Source organism: Halichoerus grypus, chromosome 9 (assembly GCF_964656455.1).
Source record: "Halichoerus grypus chromosome 9, mHalGry1.hap1.1, whole genome shotgun sequence".
NCBI classification, from domain to species: Eukaryota; Metazoa; Chordata; class Mammalia; order Carnivora; family Phocidae; genus Halichoerus; species Halichoerus grypus.
This window is the reverse complement of record NC_135720.1, coordinates 68,510,850-68,527,606: the sequence shown is the minus strand read 5'-3', so window position 1 is coordinate 68,527,606 and position 16,757 is coordinate 68,510,850. Positions and strand designations below refer to the sequence as shown.

The following is a 16,757-nucleotide window of genomic DNA, read 5'->3' as shown; positions in this document are numbered from 1 at the left end:
ACCTTGATAACAGGTAACATTTACTCATGCTTTTCAAATGTCTTATCTTGTTCTTAGGTTCTCATCAGGACGGTGGCCTACCATGAGGCAAAGGATCACCACGTATAGTCTGAGGACCCAGACTTAGATCATAAGCACATCACGTGGCCTCTCTCTTCTTCAGCCCGACATGGACATGGCACCTAAGATGTTTCCAGTGTTTGGCCAGCAGAAAGGTCAAGCTGAATGAAGTTGCACTGGTTGCCTTCAAAGCTAACTCAGGAGCCAGAGGCCACCTGGATTTAGCTTAAGCTTGCTTACCGAGGAGAAGGGGGCACCGAGCTCCCAGTGAGGGGAGCCTGGGAGATGGGGCCTTGTTCCCTGAGACAAAAGGCACAGGGAAGAGGTGCCGGCCCCTTGGAGGCAGAACTGCAAAATCAAGGACCCTGGGGTTTCGAGGGCCTTCAGGAGATCACGTGGTATCCTATCTGGATTCTACATTCTGCTGTGGGAGGCAGGAGAAAGCAGTGGTGAAAAATACAAAATTTGGGTTTGCATTCAAGCTCTGCCACACAGTGGGGAGTTGGCAAACCTCTCTGCACTCGTTTCCTCCTCTGTAAATGGAGAGAAAATAGAATCTAAGTCACAGGGTTGATGTGAGGATTAAATGCGATCATTTATAAAAACAGCTGAGAATAACACCTGGTTCACACATGTATGCAATAAATGTTAGCTACTAAAACATGCTGAATGGAACAAAGAGAAAGAACTCCCTCTAAATGCAGGGAGGCTGAAGGATATAAAATATTGAAACGTGATCACACACCTGCACAGACACACACAATTCCAGATAGAAAGCTATTACTTTTGGTGAGAAACTTGTTTAAAAATAAACCCAAACCTCTCGGAACGGTGACCCTCTCTCCACTTCTCTAGCCTTCCCCATTGCAGCCTTGCATGAGTCCTGCTCACTCCGGGTTGCTGATAGCAACAAACGGATCAACTCACCAATTTGCGGATTTCACATTCTAAATTCTGAATACAGTCTAGTTTCCTCTTGCGGCAGCGCTGGGCCGCGATGCGGTTCTTGCTGCGCCGTCGGACGTCGTGAATGAACTCTAACTGTTCTGAGGTTAGCTTGTGCATCTTAATCATCATCTGGAAATCGTTCCTTGGAAGATCTGTGATTTGATCTACAGGAAAGGGAAGTTTGACCTGAAACCAAGAACAGTAGAATATGATTATGGTGGTTGGATTTTAGTTTGAATTCCAGCTGGCAGAATATTAAAAAAAAATGGTAAAACCTTCTTTTTAAGATGACCAGATAGTATGGAAACTATTGAAAGCAAGCAGTGATTAATTCTTTCTTATCTCAGATATAAATAAGATGTCACATTTAGAGAGTCAAACAATGTGAACACACAAATTGTAACGTGGTTATTGCTCCTGAGATTTCTGAAGCAAACAGCATGGGAGATACTGGAAAATGTGGACTTTCTCACTGTTACAGCAATTTTGTAAGAAAGGCTATATAGTTAGTTGAAACCTACTTCCATGGAGCCTCGACTCAATAAAAGATCATCATCTAAGGAATTATCTGAAACACTTGAATGAGGAGAGCACCACACACCTCAAAGAGGCTGGAAAGACGAAACAACCAGTGGGATTTTCAGTAACACGGCATAAGAAGAGGCAGCGAGAGAACTCGGGTAGTCTACACCGTGGTGGACTAGGAGTTGAAAGTGGGCTTTAGTCCTTCCACCAGACATGAGACCTCAGGCTAGTTACCTTACTTCTCCGAGCCTCAGTCTCCTCATCTGCAAAATGGGGCGTGCTTCTGAGCTGGCTAGGGCTCTACAAAGTTGGGCACTTTGGCAGATTGTATTTTCCAAAAATACAATGGCCATCCCATCTCACATTTCCTTTTACAACACGATGTTGACTTTTCCATATCCAGAGGCGGGATGCACGTTTCTGCCTCTGGATCATCACCATGTGGTGGGAGTCACGGTGTGTGGCTTGAGGCTGGTCATAAAAGGAGCTGCAGCTTCCTCTTAGGCTTCTTGGGCTGCTCCCTCTGGAGGAAAGCAGTTGCCAGGCCTACAGGACTCCCAGGCAGCCCCGTGGAAGGCCCAGGCCCGTGTGGAGAAGAACTGAAGCCTGCAGCCAACAACCAGTGTTACCCAGCCAGTCACGTGCACGAACCACCCTGGACGTGGATTCTCCAGGCCCCGTCAAACCTCCAGAGATGGGAGGCCCCAGCCACTGACTTCAACCTCATGAGGTATCCCAAGCCAGAAGTGCTTACATGGGCCACTCCTGAGTTCCTGCCCCACAGAAATGGTGAGCGATCTTAAACGATTTAAGCCACGGAGTCTGGGGATGATTTGTTATGCAGCAGTGATAACTGATGCAGATACTGTCAGCAGCAAGATTTCAACGTCCAGGCTCTTGACAAAGCAAATAAGCATTATCCAAGGAGAGGATGAGAGTCTCTGGGTGGATGGATCTGTGTCCTCCTTATATTCTGTCAAATGCACAGGCCTGGATCTTCAGCACTGCCCTCTCCAAGACTCTTACTGATGATGCAGGGACTTCAGGGTTTGGTTCTGGTTCTATTTCCGAAAAGGAAGGTTGTGCGTTGCTTGGCTAAGAGACAAAGTGTCTGTCTCCTGGGCTCAGATTCACTTAATTCTTGCTTACATCAGCATCCGCTTTCGGTGGACCAGCAGATGGCGCTATAAACCCAAACTTCCTTCAAGTGCCAGCCCCGCGCTGTCCAATGCAAACAAGAGCTGTGATTTTGCATTTCTAGCAGCCACATTAAAGGGAGTGAAAAGAAACAACTGAAATTCATTTTAATAGTATATTTAGTTGAGTCCAATAGGTCCACAATATTTTCAACATGTAATTAATATAAACCTTATTGAGATAGTTTACTTTTTTAGCACTACATTTTCAAAATTGGGAGGTGTATTTTGCACTTAGCACAATTCAGAACGAGGCACGTTTCTAGGGCTCGATAGCCATGTGTGGCGTGTGGCTGCTACATGGACAGCACAGCTCTAGGAGACGGAACGAGTGGGACGCGGTGAACTGGAGTAACCAGAAAAACAGGAGGATCCGGGTTTAATTGATCAAAATATTTACGGGTGCAGAAACCAAGCCCTCATTAACATTCAGAAGCTGCAGTGTTATGTCTGCGTCGTTCAGGGGAGTCAGATGAAGATACTCTATTCTGAGCTCAGGCTTTTGCTCTGATTGCATCAGATGCAGGAAGACGAGTCTAAATCCTGGCATTTATGGCTAGTTAATCCCCACGCACAAAGGCATTCACACTGCACGATCATTTGACTTTTCTGTGGCTGGATGCAACTGCTTTGTCAGGTTCCTCCATAGCTCCAAGCCTGCTAGACGTGGCATGTGCCGAGGGCTCCAGTGGGTGCTCTGATTCAACTTCCGCCTGGTGAACTGGATCCCGTGACACCTGTACAATTTTGGCCCAAGAAAGCAACATCGCAACAGCACACATTCCACCACACTCAGCGCAGCCCGGCTGCCACTGCTGAAGGCAGGCAGCCAGGGAAAGCCAGCAGGCTTTGTCCATGGGCTGTGTTTGCACAGGGCCTGGATATGAAGAACGTTTGATTTCCCTTTATACCCTTTGGATAACAAACAGACACTCCAATCCCGGACAGTGCCTTACTCACACGGAGATCAGCCAGGCGGGGACACGGATGTTTCCACACCAGGCGGAAGCCTTGTTTGCACCCAGAGGTTGCAGCACCGCGGGGCCTCGTGCAGTCTCCCCCTCTGCCGACAACAAAGCAATGCTGCTTCTGCGCTCAATCCTGTTTACTTCTTTTCCCAGAGAATATGTACCTACGTTCGGGCCACAGGGAAAGTCAAAAGGCCTTCTAGACCGAGAGCTACTGTATTTAAAATCATCCAGAAAGCGAATATAAAACACCAGGGAAACAGGACAGAGGTTGACAGGAAAAGGAAAAATCAACAATGCTCGTTTCAAAGTCCTTGAAGCAAAAGGCCATATAAAGTTTGAGCAGAGCTGTTGCAACTCCAGCTGCTTGTTAAAGAGGTCAAAGGAAAAGAAAATAGTCAGCTATAGACCTTCTTCCATGGGAAAGAAGCCCCACGGCCGACCACTCTTGTTTCTTCCTAATAGGCTCTGTTGGCCCTCAGGCAAGGGAGAGCTCCCACGGACTACCAAGAGGAAGTCCCGACGTGTGCTTGGGATGCAGCAATGGTTAACTTGGCCACAGCTCTTTTTTATTTGCAGAGCAGTAAGTTCCAAGCCAGTGGACATCTTCCCTGGTGATAAAGAGCAGCCAGAGACTCCCTTATGGATCGGGGAGAATATTCCATTCTCAAGCTTGCAGGCCCCCCAACACTCCCCAAACGGGGCTCAAAAGTCAGCTAATGCGACGCGGCCTTCGAAGGTTCAAACTCTTCAAGGGGGCGGAGACCCTTCTCCCGTTCTTCTGGAGAATTCTTATAACCGAAATAGGCCCTAGAGGGCTTACCATCTTATTTATTGTCCCTCCACACACTTCTTCTTCCAGGATTTTACTTCACAGCAGTGGTTTCGTTTTCATTCACTGGACTCTCAGAAACAGTGCGAGACACCCAACGTAACAAGATGAAACGTCCTGCCAGTTCCCCTCACCACCTGTCTGCACGCTGGCCTGCACCTGCTGTCAGCTGCCAGATGCACAGCAGGCGAAGCCCATCAGGCCTCTGAGGCTAAGCACGCTGCAGAGCAGGGGAAGGGCCCGCGGCGCTGAGGGTACTGATTTCTCATGGGTGCTGCTCATCCCCACGCCCTCTCCCCGCCTCGGCTTTCAGTAGCGGCTCCGAAAGTGAGGCGCAGCCCCTGAGTCAGCAAGCCGAGGGCCCAACAGGGCCCCCAGCACGGTCTGCTACTGTTGACTTGCTACTCCCTCTCCTCCTCGGCCCTCTGGAGCACGACTGGGAGAACAGGACAGAGGGCTTTTCAGCCCAGTTGCAGGACCGAACCGCTAAACAGCAACCAGAGCGGGGTTAGACCTTCTGGGTGCTCCAGCTCATGAGCACCTGGTGAAATGGGGCGCCTCCTCTCGCCCAACAGAAATCCATTGTTCTACTTCTCTCCTTACCAACAACCACCCTGTTCTGCAGCCAGAACTACTCTTTGCTCCCAGTTTAGCAAAAATACCCATTAAAAATGATATAAGAAATATAACTTCTTGCAGAAAATTCAAATATGAGACAAAAGAGGAGACAAAATTCCCACCCCCCAAACAATGGCTGTCTTGCTCAGGTGGGCTCCCCTGTGACCTCTGTTTCCTCTGTATCTTTTGTGCAGGTTTGTAAGCAGACCACAGCCCCCTCGCCTCACCGTGCCTCTTACCACATTTCACTTGCCCGGAGCTGCTGGTCTGCTGAACGGGAGCTACTGGAGAAGCAGGGCAGCGACGCAAATGTTGCAGAAAAAGCTGAAAGCAAGCATTTCCTCTAGAATCCCAGCCGAAGCTGGTTTGCAAATCTTTTCTACCTCCTTTCTTGGTTTCACTACCAGATGTTGAATAGAAGCCGCAGGAGTCGGATCATGCTAACAGTACCCCGAGGCCCAACACCCTTGACACCTATACTCTTACAAGACCCTGGGATCTCTGTGCCTCGTCGGGCGGGAGGGGGAAGCAAGATGCCCATCGGGCTGATGATTCAGTGCTGCGGGCAGGGGGACAGCCAGGTCTGTGCTAGACAGATGCCTGAGACAGAATCTCCCATCTCCACTAAGAAACATTTCCTGCACAACTGTCCTTCTATCCTCTATTCTCATGGTCCAGTTTGCAGAACAAATGCAGGACACCTGGGATTTAGGTGTACTGCAATTAATTAGCTGTCTGACCTCAGGCCAGTCTTTCATTCTCTCTGTCCTGAAGTTCTTTGAGGATCCATGAGAGAGAAAGATAATACATGCCCTACTTAGCTTACAGGATGGCTATGAAGAATAAAATTGGGTAACAGATGGAGAAAGTGCTTTGAAAAGTCTGAATTGCCTGATAGATATGAGGTATTATTAATTCTGTTGATTAGTCCTATCTTTCTTTGTCACATGGTTTCTTCTTCCAGACAGACAGTACGCTTTGGAATTCCAGATGCTAGGAACATCTTTCTAGACAACACAAAAACATCGTTTTAATTAGAAATACGGCCGACTTCTATGCTGCCTAGCAAAGTTTTCTTTTTATTAAGCAGACCAATCAGAGGCATTTTAAGAAAGACGCTTGATTCAATGAACCACAAAAAATGACTGTAAAATTTTTACATACAACATATGTCTGGAAGTTGGCATGTGGGTGGAAGAGTGAGAGTCAGACACGGCTCTTCCATTTTATTACATGTCAGACATTATTTCTCCCTGCTCCCACACACACTCATCAACACAAACGTACACACATCCTCACTCTCTCATGCTTTATGCCTCCTGACATGAAATGTGTTAATAAAGCAGGTCCAACTAATCGATCCTTTGGCCACGCAAACTGTCATTCTAGTGCTTCCTTACTAAAACCTACAATTAGGGGCGCCTGGGTGGCTCAGTCGTTAAACGTCTGCCTTCGGCTCAGGTCATGATTCCAGGGTCCTGGGATCGGGCCCCGCATCGGGCTCCCTGCTCCGCGGGAAGCTTGCTTCTCCCTCTCCCACTCCCCCTGCTTGTGTTCCCTCTCTCGCTGTGTCTCTCTGTCAAATAAATAAATAAAATCTTAAAAAAAAAAAAGAAAAGAAATGGGAGCCCTTGTGCATTGCTGGTAGGAATGTCAAATGGGGCCGTTACCTTAGAAGACAGTCTGGTAGTTCCTCAAAAGGTTAAACATATAGTTATCATATGATTTAGCGATTCTACTGCTAGATACATAATGAAGAGAACTGAAAACTTATGTCTACAAAAAACTTGTACACCAATGATAATGGTCAAAAAGAGGAAGCCACCCAAATGTCCCTCAACCGCTCAACGGATCAACAAAGTGTGCTCTATCCACAGAGTAGATGATTATTCAGCAATAAAAAAGAACAAAGCACTGAGATATGGTGGACCTGCTGGTACATCAATGGCAAGGATGAATCTTGAAAAACATTATGCTCAGTGAAAGAAGCCAGACACAAAAAGCCACATAGTTATGAAATGTTAAGAATAGGCAAATCTTTAGAGATAGAAGGTAGATTAGTGGATGCCTGGGGTTGCGGGGAGGACAGTGAGGAGCAGCTGCTAATGGATTAGGATGGTGTTTCTTTTTGGGGTGATGAAAATGTCCTGGAACTAGAGTGGAGATGGTCCAAACCTTTGTGAATCATTAAAAATCCCTGAATTGTTCACTTTAACAGGGTAAATTTTATGGTGTGTGAATTGTATCTCAATTAAAATAATGACCCTCTGTGAGATATACATACATAAAACTCAGAAATTATGGGGGTACATTCCTCTCCAACTTTGCCTCCTATTTTCATCTTCTTCTCCATATTGCCTTCTCAGGCGTATGTATATTTATGAAGCAAATTAGGACCTTGTTATACATACTGTTTTGTTACTTTTTCTACTTAATATGACCTGTTCATATTTTTCATCATTGGAAGTAAGACAAAAATTCCCAAACTGACTTTTTAAGTAATATAGCAAACCCAAAAGTCATAAAGAAAAAAATGGATAACTTGACTGCATAAAACTTAAACATTTCTTTCTATATGGTAAAAAGATGCCATAAATAAAAAGACCAAGTGGGAGAAACTATGGGAAACATTTCTAATAAAAGGTTAATATTCCTGTATTAGGGATTAAGGATCCTATAAATTGATTTAAAGATGAACAACACAAGAGAAAAATGGGCAAAGATGTAAAGTGGCAAGTCACAGGAAGGGAAATATAAATGGCACATACACACGAGAAAAGATGTCAACCTCATTAGTTATCATCTTTTACCCAGCAGATGGGCAACATTGAAAAGGACTGGTAACAGCCAGGATTGGCAAGAGCAGGGGGGGATGGACATCCATAAATTGCTGAAGGATACAAACTTTTGGGGAAGTAGTTAGGAAGTAGTTTACAGATAAGCATCACCTTTCACCCACTTTGGGGATTCTAACCCACAAAAATAAAAGCACCACTACTAAATATGTTCACAAAAATGTTTATTGCAGCAATTTTTATAAGAAGGGGAAAAACTGGAAACACCTGGACTGTCAGTTGATAGATGGTAGCTATGATAGCTGTAAGCTGTGATTTGTGGGACCCATGGATATTAAAGTATGCTTTAACCCGATGTGACTGACTTAGAGGCATACACATAGTAGAACAGCTCTGTGAAGGAAGCAAGTTGCTGAGTAATTGTACAGCAAATGCCATTAAACTAAAACTTTAATGCGGATATGTGTTTGTAACTTGTCGCAGGCACAGAGAGAGCCTGTTAAATTTGGTATGCTAGGGGCTGGGTATGTTGTGTTTGATTATTTCAAAGAAGAAAGTAATTTTAAAGAGCTGATTGTTGAGGAAGGACAATATTGTGCTCACTGAAGCTCTCTTCAAAGCCAGGGGACAGTTAAGAAGGATGAGAGAAGTCGCTATCGGTGAGACGCTACCGTACCAGGACACCTTACCGACTGTAAGGAATGCTGATGCTTTCCTTTTGATCTAACATTTGGCTCCTGACTGAGGTGGAGGAAGAGAGGCTGGGAAGGAGCCTGGCGCAGCCGTCTGGAGCACCGGACAGGTGCCTGGCCGGAGGTGAGAACTCTGTTTGGTTTCTGACTCCAGTGTCTCCTTGGGCTTCACTCAGAAGGGGAGTCACCTGAACCTCTTACAAGAACAGATCAGGGCAGGATCAGACCAACAGATGTTGGCCTCTTCTCGATCAGTTCAGTTCAGAAAAACGAGTGACAATTCACATTGTGAATGAAGGATTTGCCTTCAATGTTACTACTGGGGACCACGCTGCCACTGGGGTCAAAGTAACTCCTGGAAGCAAGTTATTAACTCAAAGAGGAGAAGTCATGCTGAGTCCCTGAGACCTAATCTCTACTCTAGGAAAACTAAAATGTCAAACTGGGATGAAGTTTACCTTTACTCTAACAACCCTGTCCGAAATGCCCTCCTGTGGGGGGCTAAATGTGATTCTTGAAACTGCATAGAGCTCTGGTAAAGGTTCCTGCTTTCAGTGTTTAGAAATTCAAAGAACGTATTTTTTTTTTTTTGAAAAGTAAAAGTAAAAATATTTTTAAAGCGCTGGTATTTTTCACGACTTTTTTATAGGTTGCACAAAATGTCCTTTGGACTGGTTCATTTAGAACAGAGACGTTCTAAAGGTAGACAAGTGATGTGGCCCAAACACACAGGAAAAACACATGTGCTCTTGTTGGTGGCATTTAACTTGAAGAAGTGACTTTAAACTCTCTTTTGGGAGACAAGAGAGACAAAAGGAGATGATCAGAAACTGACAGTTCCTCGAACATACGCAAATACCATGACAACACAACCCCTTCAGCTTAATGGTGGGGCTCCTCTTAGGGGAAAGACAAAGATAAAGACATCTGTCCTTTTCTGCAGACACCAATCCTCAGCAAGATAAATCATTATGCTGATGAACCTGTCCCAGGGACTAGGCTTCTGGATCAGGGGCGCTTAGGAACAATGTCAGGGGAAAAAAAAGAAAACCTCCCCTAAGTTATGACGAAAGGAAGAGAAAGGAGTGAGGAAAGAGAAAGCGCAAATCCTAGCTGGGGGGCGGGGGGCGCACAGGTGCCCCTGGTTTGGGGCACTGGGCACAACCCAAACCTGAGGGGTCAGGGTGTATTCAGACAGGAAGAGTTCCCATTCAAATCTCCTTTATAATTTCTTTGAGCTACATTAAATCCTTGCAGCATGTTTCTGTTTTTCTCCATTTTTCCCCCCAGGCAGTAACAGATGAGCCGGGAGCGGGCTCGCTAGCAACATGAGGAAGTGACTACAGGGCATCTCTGCCGTGGGCACAGGGAGCTTTGGGATCTATTTTCAAAATATGCCCTAACTAAAACCTCATGTGCTTCTTGCCAATCTTGCAGAGGCTGAATCCACCGCACGTGGCTCTGTGAAAAGGCACCTCACCCCGTGCGGCATTTCTGCTGTCCGGTTGGGTTAACATCCCTGCTTTCCTAGGGGCCGATACCCCGGGAGCGCGACCGGGGGCCGAGGGCACAGGCCTAAGCAGCTCTGAGCAGGGGCTTGTCTGAGCAGGTGCTTCTCTGGGCACGGGCTTCTCACCGGGCCTGCTCCCGCTGCTCCCAAGGCAGCTCTGAGACCCAGGGGGCAGTGTCAGGTTGGTTCCTTGTCAATCAGCCAGACAGTGCCAGATCATGACACAGGACTCCCTCAGATCTTTGCAGGGGCCTCTCATGTTACAGAGGGAAAGGGGAGCAGAGGGGCCGTCTATTTTTTTCTCTCCTCAGCCATGGGAGTGTTGCTCACGGTGGGGCTGGTGGTGTTCCCGCTCCATCTCCCGCCACTGGTAAGATGGAGGGAGCCTCTGGGAATTTTTATCTACAGAGCACGGGAAAGCACTTTGCTTTCAGGGTGAGCAGGAACTGCTACTCACGCCCACTCCTCCTCAAAGTGACCTCTCATCACTGGTGGGGAGCTCAGGACACGATACGTTACACAGCTGTGTGCCTGACGAGGGTGCTCCTGCAGGGCCCCCGGGACCAGGATGGAGGGGGAGCGGTCTGTCGCCTGCACTGCAGTGGACAAAGGATGGCCCCGGGGACTCCTGCTGACAAGGAAAACTTAAAGGCTGCTGGACGAGCACCTGTTATTGTGGGTCTGTCTAGTGTCAATCAATCAATTTTGAAAGTGATTCTCTATTTTCTTTCACCCTGAAGGGGTGCAGCGCCATAATGAGGGTGATGAGTACGGCACCCTTTCAAAGCACATGGAGAAGGAGAAAGGGAGGAGGAAGGGAGATCTGAAGTACCCGGGCATGCTTTCATGCATTAGACTGAACTTTTTTTTTTTTTTTACTAAGCAGCTCGCCTCTGCTTGTTGAGTACCGAAATCTAGATCAAATTTCAAGTGCCTTCTAGGACAAAAGTGGTTAATTTGGAATAACTCTGAAGCATCCTGCCTCTGTGGATGGGGAAGGCAGTCCCTTTCCTGGAACCTTTAATCTGGGAGTGGGGCAGCAGGTAGAGTCCAGATAAAGGACTGCAAGAGTGGATCACATGCTTGAATTTATGCGGGTTCCCTACCTCCTGGCCCCTGTCCTGCACGGGACACGACTCACTGTCTGCTTCCGAGAACGATCCGGATTCGTCGCTGGAGTTGGTTCCATAAGACTGCTCACATTTAATTTGGGGTCGGACTTGGTTGTACATTCCATCTCCCATCAGGCCTGGTTCCTGATGTTCTGTGGCTAGGAATCTGGCTCCCTGGGAACAGGGCGAGGAGGAGAACTCACAGAGAGGGAGGCTGCAGGGTGAGCCCCCGCTCCCATCCTCTGCGTAGGAATAGGAGGAGCATGAGCTGGAAGTCCTGGTCCTGGTCTCCAAGGGGGGCGAGCGAGGGCAGACTTTGATCGGCACCGGGCAGCTAGTGTTGGGCCGTATCCTTCCTGGCAAATGGTCAGCCATCAGCCCACCGTGGGCGTAGGCCTGTGAGCTGGGGAGGGACTGGCCAGCCCCCACCCACAGACCCTTTGGCACCGGCTCGGAGAGGTCTTTGTCCAAACTGCTTACCCCAGAATACGAATGCACCGCAGTGCTCACTTGGTCACAAGCGCTCGAGGAGAAGATCACACTTCTCCGGTCCAGCTCTCCTTCCTGTTTACAGAGAGCCTCCAACCCAGGCCCCTTGAGGGGCGACCCCATGGTGAAGTTGGACGGGTCCTTCTGGCCCAGGTGGGGCTGTCCGTAATTCCCCGGGAAAGGGGCGTAGTCAGTTTTAAGGTCACCCTGAGTGATCCCCTTGTCAAAAGGGCACGCTGAACTCCTGGCAAAGTGCTGCTGAGAGGTACTGGGCAGGCCAGACAACTCCACACTATTTTTTATGCTGAACAGAGACCTTAAACAGGAGGGGGAGGACACGCTCCTGGATCTCTCCAGGCAGGTGGCCCCGGCGGCGGGGGCGGGGCCGGGGGCGGGGCTGGGCTGTTTCCGGTCCATTTCGATATCACCCGCTCGGTCCTTGCTGTCAGGCTCGTCTCCGGACAGGCAGAGCGTGATGCTCTCTTCCTCGTTCTCTTCACTGGGCGGCTCACTTTTAATCTGCCCCACGGCAAGCCCCGGCTTGAGGCTGTTGCTAGAGTTCTCTTCACTGAATGTGCTTGCAAAACCTGAGGTACTGTGTGATGATGCATTGTAGACATTCTTGGTACATGCAAGCTGGTATTTCTTGTATCTGGGGTACTGCGTTAACGCGTCCTTTTCGGAACTCTCCTTGGTGTCGGCCGGCACATCGGACTCGGGCAGCAAAGCTTCTTCCTTCTCGGCTACTGGGATGGCGGTGGCCTCAAAGCTGATGGGGTCTGGAAGCATCTGGTCCCTGGGGCACGCCATCTTGGCCGTCTCGGAGTCCATCGTCTCCTCCTCTTCCTCCTCCTCCTCTCCCGCGGAGTTCTCACGGTCCTCGTGCGGGCGCTGGCACGCCGTGTCCTTCCGGCACACGAACAGGCCATCCTCACTGTTCAAGAGCTGGGTCTGCAGGAAGCTGAAGCAGGAGTCCTCCAGGTTATGCATGCGCAGGAACTCAGCACAGCGGATGACCTCGCGGATGTTTTCTCTGCTGAGTAATAGTTTGGCGGTGTAGGCAAACTGTAGCAGAGGCCCAAAGCCCCTGGCCGTGACCTGCAAAACAAACAGGGAAATTGCCGACGTTACCATCAGCACGGCTATTGTCCCGAATCCCTCAACTGAAGCAAGATAACCAGACAGTGCTAATGTCCCAGAATAGAGACTGCAAAGGAGCAGTTAATCTCGCACTGGGTCAGCAATGCTTCTGCCTCCAATAATTAGTGCCTGTCTCGTGCATGCCTCGCTCCCCTTCATCACCTGGCACATGGCATTGAAAATCACCAGGGTCAAGTGGCTAAACAAGATGGCAACGGGCTCAGTGTTTACGCTAATGAAATATCCTGGCAAAAATGCACGGTAACAATGGGAAGCCTATTAATTTCCCTCCCAATCAGTCCCATGGAGAGCCCTTCTAGTAAGGAGAGCCGTGACACTTGCAGCTCACTCGAGCCAAAGAAAGCATTCTATTCTTTTTCTGGGCAACTGCAAAACTGGCAATATGGCCTGTTAAAACCTGAAAGTCCACAGGGGTTGAAAAACAGTTTTCCCTCACTTAACAAGTTAAAGAGTGACATGAAAGCAACTTCTGTTTTTCTCATTCATCAGGGTTTCCAGATGGGACTTTTCAGTCATCACATCATACCTGATCTTACAGGGATACCAGAGATGACGACAATCCAAAGCAGTGTTCTCAACCCCAAAATCAACTCCTGGCCCAGAAAGAATGGGGGTTACACAACTAAACAAACTGGCTGCCATTTAAATGGTTGAAGTTGCTGAGCGGCACGGGACACAGCCTGTTCCTTCCCTAATTATGAGCGGCGGCTTTGCCAGGCGGCTGTCTCCTTTCCTGCTTAGTCTTCAGAAGCTCAGCCTACTAATGTCAGGTGCTCTTCATGCTTTACATTTTATTGACTGAAAATGTGCTATTTATGCACGGCTTTGCATCCGCGTACACTCCCCCATACACGCTGAGGGTGACTTACTCAATTAGAAATACCTTGCCTAAGGCCAACTGTTTTCTCAGATGGGAGGGGATTCAACTTGCCAGTGTTCAGGGCAGGCTTCCTCACCCTATATGCAAACCTACATGCATCTTCTAGGTTCTTGCAAACACTGCTGATCCCATAGGAAGGGGAGGCAGATCTGCAGATCATGTGTACAAATCGAATGAAAGCAGCCATCACGGGGTCCTTGCTGGAAGCTCTAGGAGCAGTAATATCAAAATATCTGCTAAGGGCGTTGGTGCAGACAAGTTGAACTGGCCAGCTCTGTAGCTGACTTCCATATGTGTTGAATTCACGGCAGCACACAGAGCCAAAACTCTTGTGAGGACTTCTATCCGTTGTTTGCGATTCAACGTGGACACCACCTTCTCCTGGAGCGGTCTCCCAACCTCTTAGAACAAACGATACCAGCCTCTCAGCCCCATCGTTAGGGTGAGGAAAATGCCCTGGATTTTTCAGGGCAGCACTGATTTTATATGCGGCATTCTTTCCAGCCAGGGACATTTCTTAGATATATAACTGAATGGGATTTTAATTGTTCGTATTTTGGAAGGACTTTAAATAAAATTCCAAATTAAAACAAAAAACAAAAAAAACCTCTGTCAGATAATGAGTCCCAAGATACTTGGTTAAAAAAAGAACACAACAGAAAAACATGACCGCTAGACTCACATTATAGTTCCACAAGGGCAATCATTGCTATTTGACTTTTATTATACTTAATTGGGTTTGTTTCTACCATTAGACAGCAAGCTCCTTCAGATCAGGGATGGCTTCATTTCTCTTTATAACTCTGCATCTGATGAGGGTCTCTAACACAGTGTACAGCCGATGAAAGCTTGTGCGGTGCTGAAATGTCGTAAGTCTACCTGTGCTTCTATCATACAACTACAGTGTACAGAACATAACAACACGGTCTGTTTGGCGAGATCGTCTCAAATTACTTTTGGAGCGAGTCACTGTGTAAACCAATAAACCACACCAACCGACCAGTCAGGGCACGGCAACAGTCCTTATTTGTCCTAACCCCCAGTACCACTATTGAAACGGAGCTCATCTGACCTACCTTTGTGTCCTACTAAGCTGACATGGTAATAGATGAACCAAATGCAGTATCTACTATATCTGTTTTATGTATTTTCCCCCAGGAACCTTTCAAAGGGAGTGCAAGGCAAGGAAGTACACATTTACAAGTAACCAAAGGAAGCCATGGGAATGTTACATGACCCATTCCTTTGCTGTAATGTGATTGAGCAACAAAGAGAAGAATGGCCTAATCAAGGCACTGTTGACCCCCATAAGGAAGCATTTTCTGCTCCGCTCCCACGCAATCTGCCAGTTGCTGAATGGAAACACACATCTCGAGTTTGGGTAGATGTGCTCAGCATATGGGAAATGGGGGAAACTCACCTCAATGTCATTTATATATATATATTTTTTTTACTTTTGACTGTATTTTTTTATTGTTATGTTAATCCCTGTACATTACATCATTAGTTTTAGATGTAGTGTTCCATGATTCATTGTTTGTGCATAACACCCAGTGCTCCATGCAGAACGTGCCCTCCTCAATACCCATCACCAGGCTAACCCATCCTACCACGCCCCTCCCCTCTAGAACCCTCAGTTTGTTTTTCAGAGTCCATCATCTCTCATAGTTCGTCTACCCCTCCGATTTCCCCCCCTTCATTCTTCCCCTTATGGTCATTCCCTTTTTATTTTAATGCCATTGGTCTCAATAAGTCCTGACACTGTCCCCCACTATAGCTGCTTTTAAAGAAAATTCCTAGAGAAGCCAGGAACACCCCTGGGGATGATTAGATCAGTCATGGGCATTGCCACCTGCCACATGGCTACAAGGAGCTGGAGAACACGCCTCTCCACGCAGGGACAAGCTGATGCAAAAATGTATGAGTGGGACTGAGGATGCCAATGAGCACAGTCTCCACATCCCAAATCACATCACTGATCCTTTTGGGCTGAGGAGACATGATGAGCTTGAAATGATCATCATATGGTCATTAAAGAGTCATGATTAAAAACAGGATTGTAAACTGTCATTCAAGTTCAAGGTCAGAGGAAATGGTGTCTTCACCATGAAATTTCAAGAGTCCATAACTAGTTCTCCCCTCACACGAGTTTAAATCCTGCCTGGTCATATTCAGTTCTGCTAAATTTTTGCTCAGTTTCTGTGTGCAAGGCTTTATCTAGTTACCATCTACCAAGTACTCTTAGTGCCCAGCACCATGCTAGCTGGTTCTCATAATGCACTGCAAAGCAGGCGTTGGAGACAAGGAAACAGAAGGAAGGAGGTGAAGGAATTCGTTCAAGGTCATAGAGCTGGGATTCCAACCCAAGTGCTATAAGGAACGGGTAAGTACAAGACCAGGCCCTCTGCCCAAGAAACCTACAATGTAGCTTTGTAGATACACCTTAACAATGGAAAGTTAATTATCAAGTAACAACATCAGTCAACAATGGAAAGGCTATCACAAGATTACATAATGATTAGTTGTCAACTGAGAAATCCCGACCAGTTCAGGAGAGAAGGCGACTGCTGAGGTCTGTGGGGATCCCTTGAGCCCTCATAAGCAGGACACCTGGAGTGCAGTGAAATCGCCCTAAGTCCACTCTGGGTCAAGAGCTGCTTCAATATAATGGGTACGTCTGAACCACTCGGTGTCCCTCCCAGGAACCCATCTCTGGTACACTATTTAGGCCAGCTGTGATAACTCCAAATACACAGAACAGAAAGCAAGTGCCCAACACACCTGCAGGCCATGTCAAATCAGGCAGAGGCTTTCTAAATACTGGTTTTAGCCTCCATCTTGGTAGCTTGCACTGTCTTTCCATTTTTAGGCATCATTTAAACTCACTCACTGTACTCAGAAAGCAAATATCCAGGTACCAATGGAAAGCTGTATGTTTATGACACCATGATCACAAGGCTGCATTGTTATT

The 16,757-nt window shown here is 47.4% G+C and overlaps 1 protein-coding gene across 10 annotated transcripts in view; it reads right to left on the bottom strand.

Annotated features, from left to right (window-relative positions):
- BACH2 (BACH transcriptional regulator 2) overlaps positions 1–16,757 on the bottom strand; it is a 353,067-nt gene that overhangs the window by 9,609 nt on the left and 326,701 nt on the right. For 8 of the 10 annotated variants that reach the window (XM_078054990.1, XM_078054988.1, XM_078054991.1 and 5 more), the window contains 2 exons: positions 11,251–12,843; positions 988–1,194 (listed from right to left, as the gene is read on the bottom strand). In XM_078054990.1, coding sequence (XP_077911116.1) covers positions 988–1,194; positions 11,251–12,843 — 1,800 coding nt within the window. Of the gene's footprint in view, positions 1–987; positions 1,195–11,000; positions 12,844–16,757 lie in introns of those variants that run through there. The other 2 variants (XM_078054994.1, XM_078054995.1) reach the window with 2 other exon arrangements.